Below are 15,370 nucleotides of genomic sequence, written 5' to 3' on the forward strand. Positions count from 1 at the left end.
GCTCTGAGCGTTTTACAGATTTCAAGCCCAATGTCCCCGTAGAAACACCAGAGCAGATAATACTAGACATCTGGGGCACAGCAGGATCTTGGCCTCTACTGACCTTTGTCTAAAATCACCTCTGGTCCCTCCTGCTTAAATGCCTGTCTCCTCCCCCCATAAAAGGAAATAAGATGTGGTGAAAGAAAGAGAAAATCCACCAGTGGGTCTTCTCTAGGCGAGAACAAGCATTCTGGGGAAAGGACTCCTTGACTAGAAGAAGCCGTTCCCTTTCCAAGGATATTTAGGTGGTTTCCCTTCTTCAGAGCAAACTCAGGGGCAGAGAGCTACAGGTGCTGCCCTGTTCAGAGGAGGGTGGTCTAACTGTGGCACAAAGAGGGAAGGGGAGACTTTCTAAGTCTGAGGAACAGAGCAAAATGTAAGACCAAGTTCTTAGTTCTAACTCTGCCTAGAAAACCTTTTTGAGAGTAACTCACTGTGAGTTGTGTACTTCTGGCCTACTTTAAAAAATGGAGAGACCACCATTAACTCATTCCATAGGAACCACACAGTGGAAGAAACACTGGACTAGGAATCACTAGATACCTGGGTTCCAGTTCTGGCTCTGCCAGTTAAGTCTCAAGTAATTCCAGACAAATCAAGCTAACTTGCCTGGGCCTCTCTTGTCAAATGCGAAAAACACCTTTTACTGGTGTAAAAAGTGCTTTTTAAAAAAAAAAATGTTAGGGCTTCCCTGGTGGCGCAGTGGTTAAGAATCCGCCTGCCAACACAGAGGACACATGTTCGAGCCCTGGTCCGGGAAGATCCCACATGCCATGAAGCAACTAAGCCCGTGCGCCACAACTACTGAGCCTGCGCTCTACAGCCCACGTGCCACAACTACTGAAGCCCGCGCACCTAGAGCCTGTGCTCCGCAACAAGAGAAGCCACCGCAATGAGAAGCCCGCGCACTGCAACGAAGAGTAGACCCCGCTCGATGCAACTAGAGAAAGCCCACGTGCAGCAACGAAGACCCAACGCAGCCAAAGATAAATAAGAAACAAACAAAAAAAGTTAAAATGATTTACCAAAGTAAAGAATCCGTAAAATTATAGATTTATTCTGCAAATCTGTATTCTGTTGATTCCCTACAAAACGACAGCCCTGATTTGTGAGGAAGACAGAAAAACTATCAAACGGTATTTCTATTTCCTTCCAGAACAGTTACCTGTCGGTACCAGAGTATTGGATCCACCTCTGCCTGTCGGCCACACTCGGCACCTGTCTTCGCCTCAGAGGCCTCCTTGCCTAGGTGGCTGGCCTCACTCAGCTTTACTTTAAGTCCTTCTGGGGCCTGGGTGGGGAGCTTGGAAGAGTCATCCAACTTGGGAATAATGACTGATTTGGCAGGGTCAGCCCCTTGCTCCTTGGCCTTTCCGGGTCCTGACTTCACCAGGTCTGTCAGGCTGGGGGCCTTGGTGAGACTTGGTGGAACTGACGGCTTTTGCTTCCATTCTTCCTTGAGTGCTGCCTCCCGCTCCTTCAGGCCCATCTCTGCCTTCTTATCCAGTCCCCGCTGCTGCTGCTCCAAGCTCTGCCGTTTCTGCTGTTCTTCATACTGCTGCCGGTAGGCTGTGTTAGTGCTCAGGAGGTGGGTGTGGTAGCTCTGGTCGCTGTAGCCATAGGGGGGCACATAGGCATACTGGTTGTAGTACAGGGACTGCATGTACATGTTGGGACGTTGCTGGATGACGGAGGGCTGCTGACTGGAACTGCTCAGCTCTGGTTTCTTTTCCTCACAGGCATCGTTCTTCACTTTTCCCTCTATGCTCTCAGGCTCCTCATCCTTTTTTGTCTTCAGGGCCTGGCTCTCCACTCCTGCCTGGCTGCTGGGGTTCAGAGCCCCTGGGCTGGATTGTGTGTAACTTGGAGAGTAGTAACTCTCAAAGCCTTGGTAATATGGTGAGTCTTTGCTCTGTGGCTGAGGGGGGAAAAGGGTTTTCTTGGCCCCGTCCTTAACCAACTGTTCAGGGTCCTTTGATTTGACGCTTTCCACTTTGCCCTCCCCATCCTCCCCTGCATCAGAGATGTCGGAGTATGCAGGGCTGTTGGTTTTGACTGAGCTGGCTTCAGCCCCATTCTGGGTCACTACATGTAAGGGGGTCATGGGCTGGGTAGGGGTAGTGCTATCTAGGCGGCTACAGCCTCCAATTGAAGGGCTGGGAGCATTGTCCGTGAAGCTGTAGATCTTGTCAGCTTCCGCCTTGATGCTAGCCAGTCGGCTCTGGTGGGGGTCTGAGGAGCCATTTAGGAGCACCTCCATCTTCATCCCATCTCCTGATGATTCCCTGAATGGGCTTTTGCCTTCTTCTGCTCGACACACCTTCCCAGGGGTCAGAGGACTTTCAAGTTCCTTTGAAGATTCCTTCTTTTTTTTGTCTTTCTTTTTCTTGTCCTTGGCTGGAGTCAAGGCAGGGTTGACTGTGAAAGGTTCTCCCATCACAGTGGGCTTGGGCTGAATGGGCTTCAGCTGGGGGCTGTTGGGCATGGCCTGGACCACTGTGGTGGTCAAGCCTGAGGAGGAGCCTGGGCTTGCTGCTGTGAAGGTGGCTGTCTGGAAGGTGTAAATCTGCTGTGGGGGGATGGCAGGGGCAATGGGCCGGGCTGACTTTAAACTTTTGGAAGGAATCTTTTCAGGTTTCAAACTAGAGGGCTTTTTACATTTTTCTTTTTCCATACACTTCCTTTCCAAAGACTCAAAGGCGTCATTGCTTGTTTCATCCATTACTGAGGGTCCATCATCAGAGCCATCATTGGATAAGGCCCCGAGATCTGGGTCCCCTTCCCCACTCAACTTTTTCTTACAGAGGCCTTTTGTGCTGAATTTGCTTGAAGGAGAAGGGCTATGGGGCTCTATGAGCCGAACTTTGGGGGTAGCGGAGCGGGCAGGGGACAAGGAACCTTTTTGTGAGACAGATGCACCATTGCAGCTCCCGAGGTCTGCATGTAGGGTGGGCTCCTCTCCGTACTCACTGTCTCCATCTGCTTCTGGCTTGCTGTCGTCATCTGTATGGGCATGAGCTTGGTGGTACTTAAGTCCATTGATGTGCTTGTACTTTTTGTTGCAGTTTGGGTGGGGACAGTCAATCAGGACTGGGGAAGGACAATTTCTGTCTAGAACAGTGGGTTCCACTTTGGTCCCAGGGAGGGGGCCAGTGGCTGAGCCCATGGAATTAGTACGGACACGCTTGCTCCCTTTGGAGTCCTCTGAGCTAGAATTCAGCTCCATGTCTGAAAGGGGTTTGTTTTTCCGCTTAGTAGCTGAGGAAGGGCTGGCCTTGACATCCTCAGAGGTGCTGCTGGCAGCTGGGCGATGTTCCGAAGAATTCTGGCTGCCCCGACGGCCTTTGCTATTGGCTCCTGCTCGGGTTTTGCTGCTACTGCTGGTCCCTTTGCTGTCAGAGGCTGTGGCTGTCTCATTGACAGGTGTGTTACTGTTGGGACGCATGCGTTTGCCTCTACCCCGACCATTGCGCATTTCCAAGTCACTGGTGGGAGAGTCACAGAACCTTGGCAAATGACAAACACAACAGGATATTATTAAGAAAAAAAGCTATCTTCAAACCAGTTTAGCTGCAGCCTCCAGAAGAACTGTCCATATGGTAACTATCATTTTCAGTGAATATGATTTATTAAAGGAACTTCTGAAAGCATGGTAACTGCATTAACTGGTGAGCTCCTAGAATGTTATCTGCATACTAACTATAAATTATTCCCCAAGATTTGGGTTCCCCTAACCCTGACAAACTGGAAATTAATATTAGGAACAAGCCGTAAAGTGCTATTCACTGAAATATCAGTCTTACGGCCAACTGCAACTTGAAAAGGTCCTTGTGAAACCCAGACTGTCTAGTGGAGTTTATGAAACTGAAAATGTTTTCGAGTTTAAACTTCTGAGAGATAGCTACTATCAAAAAACATCATCAGTGAATGCTTATTCACCTGTAGTCAGATTCTGGCCTTGGTCTCAAGGTGACTGTAGGTAGAAGCCAGAATTCAGTCATTCCAGATAAAGGCTTAAATAGGATCTTCTCACCATTCCTACCCATTGATTTATTCTTCTTGAATGCCAGATGAATATAATGCCTTCCCTTGTTTCTATAACATAACTGTCCTTTAAAAGCTGGGTGTCTTTTAAAAGCTGTCCAATTCTAACAGGATAAAGGTATAAGGAAGGGATCACTGATGAGGGTGGTTCAGGTTAACATAAGCTAAAAAGCTGTAGAGTGCTTACCTGGGGGGTGCCCAGTCATGCCGTGTGCAGTCAAGAAGTGTACCTACGTAAGTCTTGTTCCTCCATGTTACATTCACCACCAACATCCCTGAAAGACAAGAAGACTCAGATATAGACAAGAGAAATGCTGTTGGCCACTGAGAAGAGTATTTTCCAACTGAGTAGCATTCTGGCTCCAGTAGGAGGGTTTAGGGGGTGCTCTAGGTCCCAGTGGGCCTAACAGCATTAGGCTGGAATAGTTCCACGGGAACTGCCTACAACACTAACAGGGCCCCTTAGGATGGGCAATGGTTGCAAAGATTCCATGGTCCAGTTAAGGCACATTTTCCTAACTTTTAAAAAATTACACAGTATTTCAAATACACTAAAAAAATACAAAGGATAACTAAACAAAAACTCATGTACCCACCACCCAGCTCAATGGATTTATAAAATTTTGTGCTATACTTGCAACAGATTTATTTTTTAAAGAATAAAACATCATAGTTGAAAACCATTGTTTACTATATTTTCAAACTTGCCATTGATAGGATCATGCTGGGTATATAACTTACCTTTCTCACTTAACATTACAAATTTGAGATTTATCAATGTTGACATGAAGAGCTTAACCCGTTTATTTTAATGGTGCTCAAGTATGTCATTGCATGATTTGACCACAATTTATACATACTGTTGATGGAAATTTAGATGTTTCTTGCACATTTTCACTCTTAAATGACATCACAGTGAACATTCCTGACATGTTCATTTTATTTAAAAATGGTTTTGAATAGATACCATAGTCACACTCCAAAATTTAAAAGGTAGCAAAAAAAAAAAAAAATGCAGACAAACCCCAACATAAAATGAAGTGTCCCTCCTGTCACTGTTCTTCAGCTTTGCAGGTCCCATACTCAGAAACACCCATGGATATCCATGTACTCCTCCAGAGGTATTTTATATATTTATAAGCAAATATGTTTATACATTCTTCCTCAAATGGTAGCAATGTACACCAATGTTCCGCACATTTTCCACATAACCATATATTTTGGATCATTCCACATGAGTAAACATAGAACTACTTCATTCTTTTCAATGGCTGCATATGAATGATTTCAAACCGTACCAACATTTATTTATCCAGTCCCCTGTTGATGAACATTTAGGTTGCTTCATTCTTCTGCTGTTACAAATAACGCTGAATAAATAACCTAGTACAAATGTCTTATCTTACATATCACAGAATATATCTGTAAGATAAATTCCTATAAGTAAAACTGCTAATCACAGAGCATTTGTATTTGGATTTTTCATAAATACTGCCAATTTGCCCTCAGAGAGGATGTACTAATTTATAAACCCACCAGTAGTTCATGAGAACACCTGTTGTCCCTTCCCTGTGGCAACATAGTATTCTCAAACTTTCTGGTTTTGCCAATCTGACTGGAGAAAAATGGTGTTTTATGTAGTTTTAATGTCATGTTTCTTATTATGAGTTTGTATAGCATTTCATTACAAGATACCATTATGAGACATTTGTATTTACCTTCTAATGAACTGTCTGTTCATATCCTTTTCTCATTTTTCTACTGAATTATAGTCTTTTTCTTATTTGTGACTGTTTATATATACCACAGTAAGCCTTTTGACTGTACTACAAATCAGATATTTCCCTCAGTTTGTCATTTGCAACAGTGGTTAATGCTATGCAGAAATTACTTTTAGGTTGTTACATTTATCAATCTTTTATGGCTTCAGAATTTTTATCATATTTCAAAAGGCTTTCCCCATTCCATCACTTTATTAATAGTTTTTTTTCTTATGGTTTCTTCTAGTATTTTTATGGTTTGATTTTTTAATATTTTAATCTTTGATCCACCTGGAATTTAATGTGGTATAAAATGTCTGACATGGACTTTTTTTTTTTTTTTTGGAGGCGCCGCACAGCTTGTGGGATCTTAATTCCCCGAATAGGGATTGAATCTGGCCCTAGGCAGTGAGAGCACAGAGTCCTAACCACTGGAACTCCAGGGAATTCCTTGACATGGACTTCTAAATTTTTTTTTTTTTGCCTTAATTCTAAATTATTTTTGGTTAGTTTTACATTGAATGAAGTCAAATATATTAAGCTTTTCCTTTATTTATTTTTTTTGCGGTACGCGGGCCTCTCACTGTTGTGGCCTCTCCTGTTGCGGAGCACAGGCTCTGGCCGCACAGGCTCAGCGGCCATGGCTCATGCGCCCAGCCGCTCCGTGGCATGTGGGATCTTCCCGGACCGGGGCACGAACCCGTGTCCCCTGCATCGGCAGGCGGACTCTCAACCACTGCGCCACCAGGGAAGTCCAGCTTTTCCTTTATTGTTTGTGCTTTTTATGTCTAATCACAAGGTCATAAACATTCTACCATGAAATATTTTATAGGTATCTTTAACAAGCTAAGAATGTTTTTTACATTTTTAGTGGTAGAAAAAAATGAAAAGGAGAATAATATTTTGTCATGTGAAATTATATGAAATTCAAATACTGCTCAGAAATAAAGTTTTATTGGAATATAGCCACATTTATTCATTTGCCCATTGCCTATGCCCAATTTCACGCCTCAAGGCAGACAGAGTTGAGTATGTGTAATAGAGGCTATATGGCCCTCAAAGCCTAAAATATTTACTATTTGGCCCTTTACAGAAAAGGTTCACCAACCCCTGTTTTAGATCTTTTTTTCTAATATAAGCATTTAAGGTATAAATTTCCCTCATAGCCCACTTTAGTTGCAGTCCACAAGTTTTGATATGTTTTCATTATCATTCAGGTCAAAACATTTAGTTTCCCTGGCTTTTTTTTTTGATTCTGGATTTATTTAGAAGAGTGTTGTCAAATTTTCAACTATCTTTTTGTTCCTGATTTCTAATATAATTCTATTGTGATTAGAAAACATACTATATATGATTTCAATTCTTTTAAATTTATTGAGAATTAATTTATGGTATAAAATATGGTCTATCTTGAAGAACGTCCCATGTGCACCTGAAAAGAATATTTCAAAATGTATACTCTGCAGTTGTTGGGTAACCTATAAATGACAGATCAAGTTGATTGATAATGTTTTTCAAATCTTCTATATCCTTATTAATTTTCTATCTTCTTATCAATTATACTTGCCACTTGTTCTTGCTTAATGGAACTCCTATTTGGACCTTCTAGACTAATCCTCTTATCTTTCTAGCCTATTTCCCATTTCTTTGTCTTCTGGTTGTATATTATAAGGGATTTCCTTCATCTTCTAGGCTACATACTGAAATTGTCATTTTTACCATTTTTAATTAAAAAAAGTATCCTTGTTTCATGGGATACAGTATTTTATCTCTGAAGATATTTCATTATATATATTTTTCTCTCAATAGTCTTTTGCTCTCTCAGTAGTTTTTTTCCTCTAACTTCTTTTTTTGTTTGTTTTGTCCTACATTCTCGTTTTTCAGGTTTCCCTCAAAAAGTTTGGTGATCTTCGGATCTTGTTCATATTTAAATGAAAGGTAATAAAAATTGGACTGGAAGCACTATGTGTGGACCTTTCCATTAAGCCATGAATACTGATAGAGATTTTTCCTCCTTTCCAGGACTTGTCAGATTCCCCCAGAGAAGAACTCTTTAATTTCTTACCTGCCTGCCAGTTTCTCTATGTTATATGGATTTTCACTTGGTCCTTGGTACAGCACCTTGCCTTCCTCTATGCCCAGTGTCCCTGCTCTGGTTGAAACTCTCCGAAGAGTGAACATCAGTTTTCTGTAATGGCAGAGGGGCTGTGTAGGATGGGGATAATAATGCACAGCCTTTGCTTCTTCTCTAGACCTTCAGCCAGTCTTCTGTTTTCAGCTTCACCCCATATTCCCTGTGTTCAAAGGTACTGATATTTCCAATTTCTGAATATTTCTAGAAATCTGTGGTGCAAACTCCTTATTCTTGGCTCTCCTTCCTCCCAACCTCAGGTAAACAAAGAAACAAACAAGCTTCTGTTTTTTCAGGTCTCTTAAATCAGCATTGTGCATCTGCTTTCTAGTGTCCCAAGTTTTACTGATTTATACCTGTCTGTCTTCTTTACCTTGTGAGTTTATATCTTAAAAACAAAATCCCTTTACTGACATTTGAATGGGTTTTAGGGGGAAGGTAGGAGGTAAACATGTACTTTCAATCTACCATATTTAACCAGAATACTGAATTTACTCTTTTTTTAAAAAATAAATAAATTATTTATTTTTGGCTGTGTTGGGTCTTCGTTGCTGCATGAGGGCTTTCTCTAGTTGCGATGAGCGGGGGCTGCTCTTCGTTGCAGGCTTCTCATTGCAGTGGCTTCTCTTGTTGCGGAGCACGGGCTCTAGGCGTGCGGGCTTCAGTAGTTGTGGCGTGCGGGCTCAGTAGTTGTGGCTCGTGGGCTCTAAAGCGCAGGCTCAGTAGTTGTGGCGCACGGGCTTAGTTGCTCCGCGGCATGTGGGATATTCCTGGACCAGAGGTGGAACCCGTGTCCCCTGCATTGCCAAGCGGATTCTTAACCACTGTGCCACCGGGGAAGTCTCCCTGAATTTACTTTTATTTATCTGTTTGGTATGCAGTACTTGGAGTGTACAACCTACCTAGTTAAGTTTCTAATTAGAATTTCTCTAATTCAGGAAAGTCATTACCTGTTGTATATTAATTTACTGTCTTTCTGCCATTCTTTTTTTTTTCTAGGACTCACGTTGATCTCTCATATATTTTTTCTTTGTGCTTGATTCTTCCAATTTATAATCTTTTCTTTGACTACATGCAGCCTAGAATTTATCCAATGTATTGAGGTTTTTTTTTTTTTTTTTTGCGGTACGCGGGCCTCTCACTGATGTGACCTCTCCCGTTGCAGAGCACAGGCTCTGGACGCACAGGCCTAGCAGCCATGGCTCACGGGCCCAGCTGCTCTGTGGCATGTGGGATCTTCCCGGACCGGGGCACGAACCCGTGTCCCCTGCATCGGCAGGCGTACTCTCAACCACTGTGCCACCAGGGAAGCGCTGTATTGAGGTTTTTAAAAAATTTCAATAACTATAATATATAATTATACTTAAATGACTTTTTCTCATTTCCAAAATTTTAAACTGGTTAATTTTTCATATCTACATGACATTATTTAATTACTGGCTGTTTGGTTCACAGTTTTATTTTTTTCATAGTTTTATTTTTAAAAGAGTTTATTATTCTGTTTCTCTTTAAGAATTCTAAACATACTTATTACAGTCTTTGTACCATATGTTAATTTCATTAGGTGTGCATTCAATTCCTGATGGTTAAATTTTTAAAACTAATTTAAAATTTTTGAGATAATTATAGATTCACATACAGTTGTAAGAAATAATAAAGAGATATCACATGCCCTTTAATGGTAACATTTTGCAACAAAACTATACTATAATATCCCAACTGAGATTCTGCCATTGATATAATGAAGACACAAAATATTTCCATCAACACAAGGGTACCTCATGTTGTCCTTTCCTAGCTACACTCATTTCCCTCCCATCCCCACCCCTCCTCAATTCCTGGCAACTAGTAATCTATTTCTCATTTCTATAATTTTGTCATTTCAAAAATATTATATAAATGGAATCATATAGTATATAACCTTCTGGGACTGTTTTTTTTTTTTCTACCAGCATATAGTTCTTTGGAGATTTATCCAGGTTGTTGTATGTATCAATAGTTTAGTCCTGGGCTTCCCTGGTGGCGCGGTGGTTGAGAGTCCACCTGCCGGTGCAGGGGACACAGGTTCGTGCCCCGGTCTATAAACTATAAAAAAAGTTTATAATAGTCCTTTTTATTGGTGGTTTGGTATGGAGATACCATAGTTTGTGCTACCACTCACCTGCTGAAGGACATCTGGGTTGTTTCCAGTATTTGGCTATTATGAATAAGCTGCTATACACATTTGTGTACAGGTTTTTGTGTGAACTTAAGTTCTTTTGTTTTTTAAAAATAAGATTTGTTTATTTATTTATTGGTTTTGTTTTGGCTGTGTTGCACAGCATGGCATGTGGGATCTTAGTTCCCTGATCAGGGATCAAACCTCCACCCCCTGCAGTGGAAGCGTGAAGTCTTCACCAGTGGACCACAAAGGAAGTCCCCTGAACTTAAGTTTTTCATCTCTCCCAAATAAATATCCAAGAATGCATTTACTGGGTCATATTTTAGCCGCATTTAGTTTTTTTTTTAACTTTTAAAAAAATATTTATTTATTTATTTATTTTTGGATGTGCTGGGTCTTTGTTGCTGCACGCGGGCTTTCTCTAGTTGTAGTGAGTTGGGGCTAGTCTTCGTTGCGGTGAGTGGGCTTCTCATTTTGTGGCTTCTCTTGTTGCGGAGCACGGGCTCTAGGTGCATGGGCTCAATAGTTGTGGCTCATGGGCTTAGTTGCTCCGCCGCAATATGGGATCTTCCCAGACCACAGATCGAACCCATGTCCCCTGCATTGGCAGGCGGATTCTTAACCACTGCACCACCAGGGAAGTCCTCTCTCTCTCTTTTTAATCTTAGCCATTCTAATAGTTGTATAGTAATATCTCATATTGTGATTTTAAATTTGCATTTCCCTCATGCTAATGATGTTAAACATCTTTTTCATGTGCTTATCTGCCATCTGTATATCCTCTTTGGTGAAATATCTGTTCATATTTTAGCTCATTTTCTGACTGGATTGTTTTCTACTGTTGAGTTTTGAGAGCTCTTTATGTATTCAGATACTAGTCCTCTGTTGGATATTTCTATATATGATATATATATATATATATATATATATATATATATATATATAAAATGTAAAGTTGTTTTAGTTGTATTTAGTGGGAGAAATCAGGAAAGGTATGTCTACTCCATCTTCCTGAAAATGGAAGTCCTGGTTAATTTTTGGTGGTTATCTTTCTTAGCATTAGATTTATTATATATAATTTTGGTTTGCAGTCTCTTTTTTGAAAGAGATGTTTTTGTTACTAATTTCCCCCCTTCTCTGTTTAATAGTTTTGCAATTTCTTCCATCTAGCCCCCTAAGGACCTAGTCTGAAGAGGTCTTCTAATGGCCTGAGCCATTAGAAGATATCACAGTTCTAATCATTGAACCAGAAGGCAGCTTCTTCACAACTCCTTAGGCTTCCCTCCTCCTCCACTCAATTAACTTTTTTTCTTTTTTAAGTAACAAATTCTTTATCAAGGGCAATTTTTTTTAAAGCTCCAACAACAGGTAGGTTCTATTATAATCAAACCTAATACAGTAGATTGATTTCATTAGTTGCTCCAATTCTTCACCTTTGTCTGAATCTACACAATTTGCCATGCAACTAACTTGCCACTTGCCACTTGTCACTCTGTTGTGAAGCCCTATACCTATATACCCTTTAAAAAAAATCTGCTTTATAGTTATAATTTATATACAATAACATCCATTCATTTTAAAATATATAATTTGATGAGTGTGATTAATATTTACAGTTGTATAATTACTACCATGATCAATTTATAGAACATTTCCATTAGTCAAAAAGTACTCAGCCCTTGTGCAATCAATCTCATTTCACCATCCCCAGCCCCAGACAATGACTAATCTGGTTTATATTCCTATAGCTTTGCCTTTTCCAGAATTTCATATAAAATGAATCAGACAGCTTGTAGTCTTCCACATCTGGCTTCTTTCACTTACTTAACATAATGCTTTTGAGATTCACCATGTTGTTGCATGTATCAGTAAGTAGTTCATTTCTTTTTGTTGCTAAGTTCAATTAACTTTCTAAAAGTCTCCTTCCATGAGACTGGTTGGGGGGGGTGGCATCCTACTCCCCTGGCCTCAAGTTCTCTCTATTTATGAACTATCTCTATAGATATTTTCAGTACCAGGAACTCACCTCTCAGGCACCGTTCTCTGGTCCCATACCTGGAGGCCAGCAGGCCCACAGTTTCAGCCTCACTCAGTGACTTGCATCTCTTCTGTTTTTGGTCCATGGATAAGATTATTTTGTTTGTGAGCCCAAACATGTTCTCTGATTTTCACTTTATATATTTTACTTCTTGCTATGTGTTCAGAACAAAAGGGATGTGTCGAAAGTTTGAATACAGTAATTCAATGTGCCCAAAGGCACATTTTCTATGTAATGTATCTAGAGAATAAGACTCTAGAATTTGGACTTCCCTGGTGGCGCCGTGGTTAAGAATCTGCCTGCCAATGCAGGGGACACGGGTTCGAGCCCTGGTCTGGGTGGATCCCACATGCTGCAGAGCAACTAGGCCTCTGTGCCACAACTGCTGAGCCTGCACTCTAGAGCCCGCGAGCCAAAACTCCTGAAGCCCGCGCGCCTACAGCCCATGCTCCGCAACAAGAGAAGCCACTGCAATGACAAACCCATGCACCACAATGAAGAGTGGTCCCTTCCTGCCACAACTGGAGAAAGCCCGTGTGCAGCAACGAAGACCCAACACAGCCAAAAATAAAATATGAAAGAAAAAAAAAAAAAGAAAAGAACTGAGCAGAAAAGAAAAAAAAAACAACTTAAAAGGCTCCAGAATTAGTCTTTTGTTTGTCTTTGGTCATAGACTAATAAAATACTATTTGATTAAGCACTCCCAGGGCCTATCTGTAATAACTCAACTATATTCTTCTTTGATGTAGAATGCTGTCTAAAGATCACTGAACTTGCAGTCAGAAAACCTTAGTCCAAATCCTTGCTCTGGGACTTCCCTGGTGGTCCAATGGTTAAGACTTAGCGCTCACAATGCAGGGGGCCCAGGCTCGATCCCTAGTCAGGGAACTGGATCCCGCATGCCACAAACTAAGAGCCTGCATGCCACAACTAAGACCCAACGCAGCCAAAAATAAATAAATAAATACATAAAAAAAAAAAAAAAGCTACTTTGTAAATAAGGAAATGGAAGCCCAGAAAGGTTAAGTAATTCACTCATTACTCATTATTGATGAGTGGTCAGATCTTCAAGGCATTACACAGCTATCTCTTAATGGGTTCTGATTCTTTTTACAGAACTTCCTTAATATGTCCCCTTATCTTCATCTTACATAAAAGATACATAAAGGACTGTAGGGAGGCATCCAGGGGGAAAGAGGACAGGATTTCTATCCCTTTCTAGAGCCCTGGCATCTTAAGGGAAATGACAAACCTCCTAAGAAAGCAATTGGGCTAAATTCTCTCTGGCTGTTAGCAAAGTGAATTCATATGGATGTCTCCTCCCAGTGATGGGCTGCTCTGATTACTGTATAACCAATTTGAATAGGAACAGGGTACATTTATTTCTAGACAAGGTAAGACTTAGAAGTAGGCACCTCATTTACAAGGGCAGATGAGCATAGCTGTATATAGACAGCAGGTATACAATTCGAAGAGGAATGTTATTCCTACTCTTGAAACAGCTGGGTAGGAACACGTGTTTATAAATCTGTCTCCCTCCTCTGGTATAATCTGCAAACGTTAACAATAATGAATGAGCTGAAAAGATGACAGTTCAGAGTGCTGGAAATGGGAGACGGGAAGAGGAAAAATTCTAATATGGAAAAACAAAATGGAGGCTTGTTTAAATGTCAAAGCAAACAGTTTTCTGAAGTATAACTCTCTTCCTACAAGGTTCTGAGTTGAGACAGCTGGGAGATTAAGAAGACAGGAAGGAAAAAGCAGAAAATAACACTTAACAGACCTAGTTTCTCTATTAAGGGCTAGCTTTAAGGCAGCAAGTAGGCTGAAGAGAAAGAGAAAAGTTAGTTTTCATTTTAGAAAGCTTTCTATTTTGAATAAGTGTTCACAAAATAAGGAAAGGGTTGGCATGTTTGAAGATAATAAAAATAATAATATGCTAAAAGTAGTAGTAAAAGTAGTGCTTTGTGTTTCTCTAGGTGGTTATTTTCATATTTACCAAGGGCATCACAGACATAATCTCATTAAACATTACTAAATTTTAGAGTGCTGAGTTAAGTATTCTCCCTTCTTAAAGGCGATCAACACCAGAACACGGTAAAGGGGAAATGACTTAGGTATGAGGCAGCAATCAGGTTCCCCCAGGTAACAGGAGGAGTGCTGTGTTAAGACAAAACCCAATCCCAAAGCAGCACTGCTTTGTTTCAAGGACAATTCAAAACAGTTGTGCAGGGACTTCCCTGGTGGTCCAGTGGTAAGAATCTGCCTTCCAATGCAGGGGACGCGGGTTTGACCCCTGGATGGGGAACTAAGATCCCACGTGCAGTGGGGCAGCTAAGCCCACGCGCCACAACTATTGAGCCCACGTGCTCTACAGCCTGTGGGCCACAACTGAAAGCCCGCATGCCGCAACTACTGAGCCCATGCACTCTGCTGCCACAATGAGAAGCCCACGTGCTGCAACGAAGAACCTGCGTACCCATATATGTGGAACCTAGAAAATGGTACAGATGAACCGGTTTGCAGAGGAGAAATTGAGACACAGAAGTAGAGAACAAACGTACGGACACCAAGGCGGGAAAGCGGCTGGGGGCAGGGGTGGGGGTGTGATGAACTGGGCGATTGGGATTGACATGTATACACTGATGTGTATAAAATGGATGACTAATAAGAAAATAAATAAACATTAAAAAAATAAAAAAGAACCTGCGTGCCGTGACTAAGACCCGATGCAGCCAAATAAATAAATATTGAAAAGAAAAACAGTCATGCAGTCAAGACTGATACAAGCACAATAGTGGAAAGAGTAAATTTGACCTCCAGAGCCCTCATTTTTACCATTTCCACTTAGTACATGCTTTCTCTCAGGGATCTAATAAACTAATGCTCAGTTGACCACTTTCCTTCTTGTATGCCATGTGCTTCCTTGCTTCCGAGCTTCCACTTTCCTTCTTGAAAACACTTCCTTCATTTGGCTTCCAGGACAAGGACACCACACAGGCCCTGATTTTCTTCTTATTGTTCTGCTTGCTCCTTCTCAGCACCTTTTGCTGTTACTTCTTCAGATCTAACTAATGACTCAAACTTCTATCTCCAGCACCTACCTTTTCCCTGAACTCCAGATTCATATATCTAATTGCAAATTTGACATTTCCATTTGATGTCTCAAAAGAGATTTCAAACTTAACATGACC

At 41.2% G+C, this 15,370-nt stretch overlaps 1 protein-coding gene across 8 annotated transcripts in view; it reads right to left on the minus strand.

Moving 5' to 3' along the window:
- The window catches only part of ZNF609 (zinc finger protein 609), a 234,335-nt gene that overhangs the window by 15,323 nt on the left and 203,642 nt on the right, over positions 1-15,370 (minus strand). For all 8 annotated transcript variants that reach the window (XM_089907122.1, XM_089907118.1, XM_089907121.1 and 5 more), the window contains 2 exons: positions 4,274-4,361; positions 1,208-3,548 (listed from right to left, as the gene is read on the minus strand). In XM_089907122.1, the coding sequence (XP_089763248.1) occupies positions 1,208-3,548; positions 4,274-4,361 (2,429 nt within the window). The remainder of the gene's footprint in view (positions 1-1,207; positions 3,549-4,273; positions 4,362-15,370) is intronic.

The sequence above is a fragment of the Delphinapterus leucas genome, chromosome 2 (assembly GCF_059928025.1).
Source record: "Delphinapterus leucas isolate spDelLeu-1000000601 "Yukka" chromosome 2, BTC_Dleu_Yukka2, whole genome shotgun sequence".
Classification (NCBI taxonomy): Eukaryota; Metazoa; Chordata; class Mammalia; order Artiodactyla; family Monodontidae; genus Delphinapterus; species Delphinapterus leucas.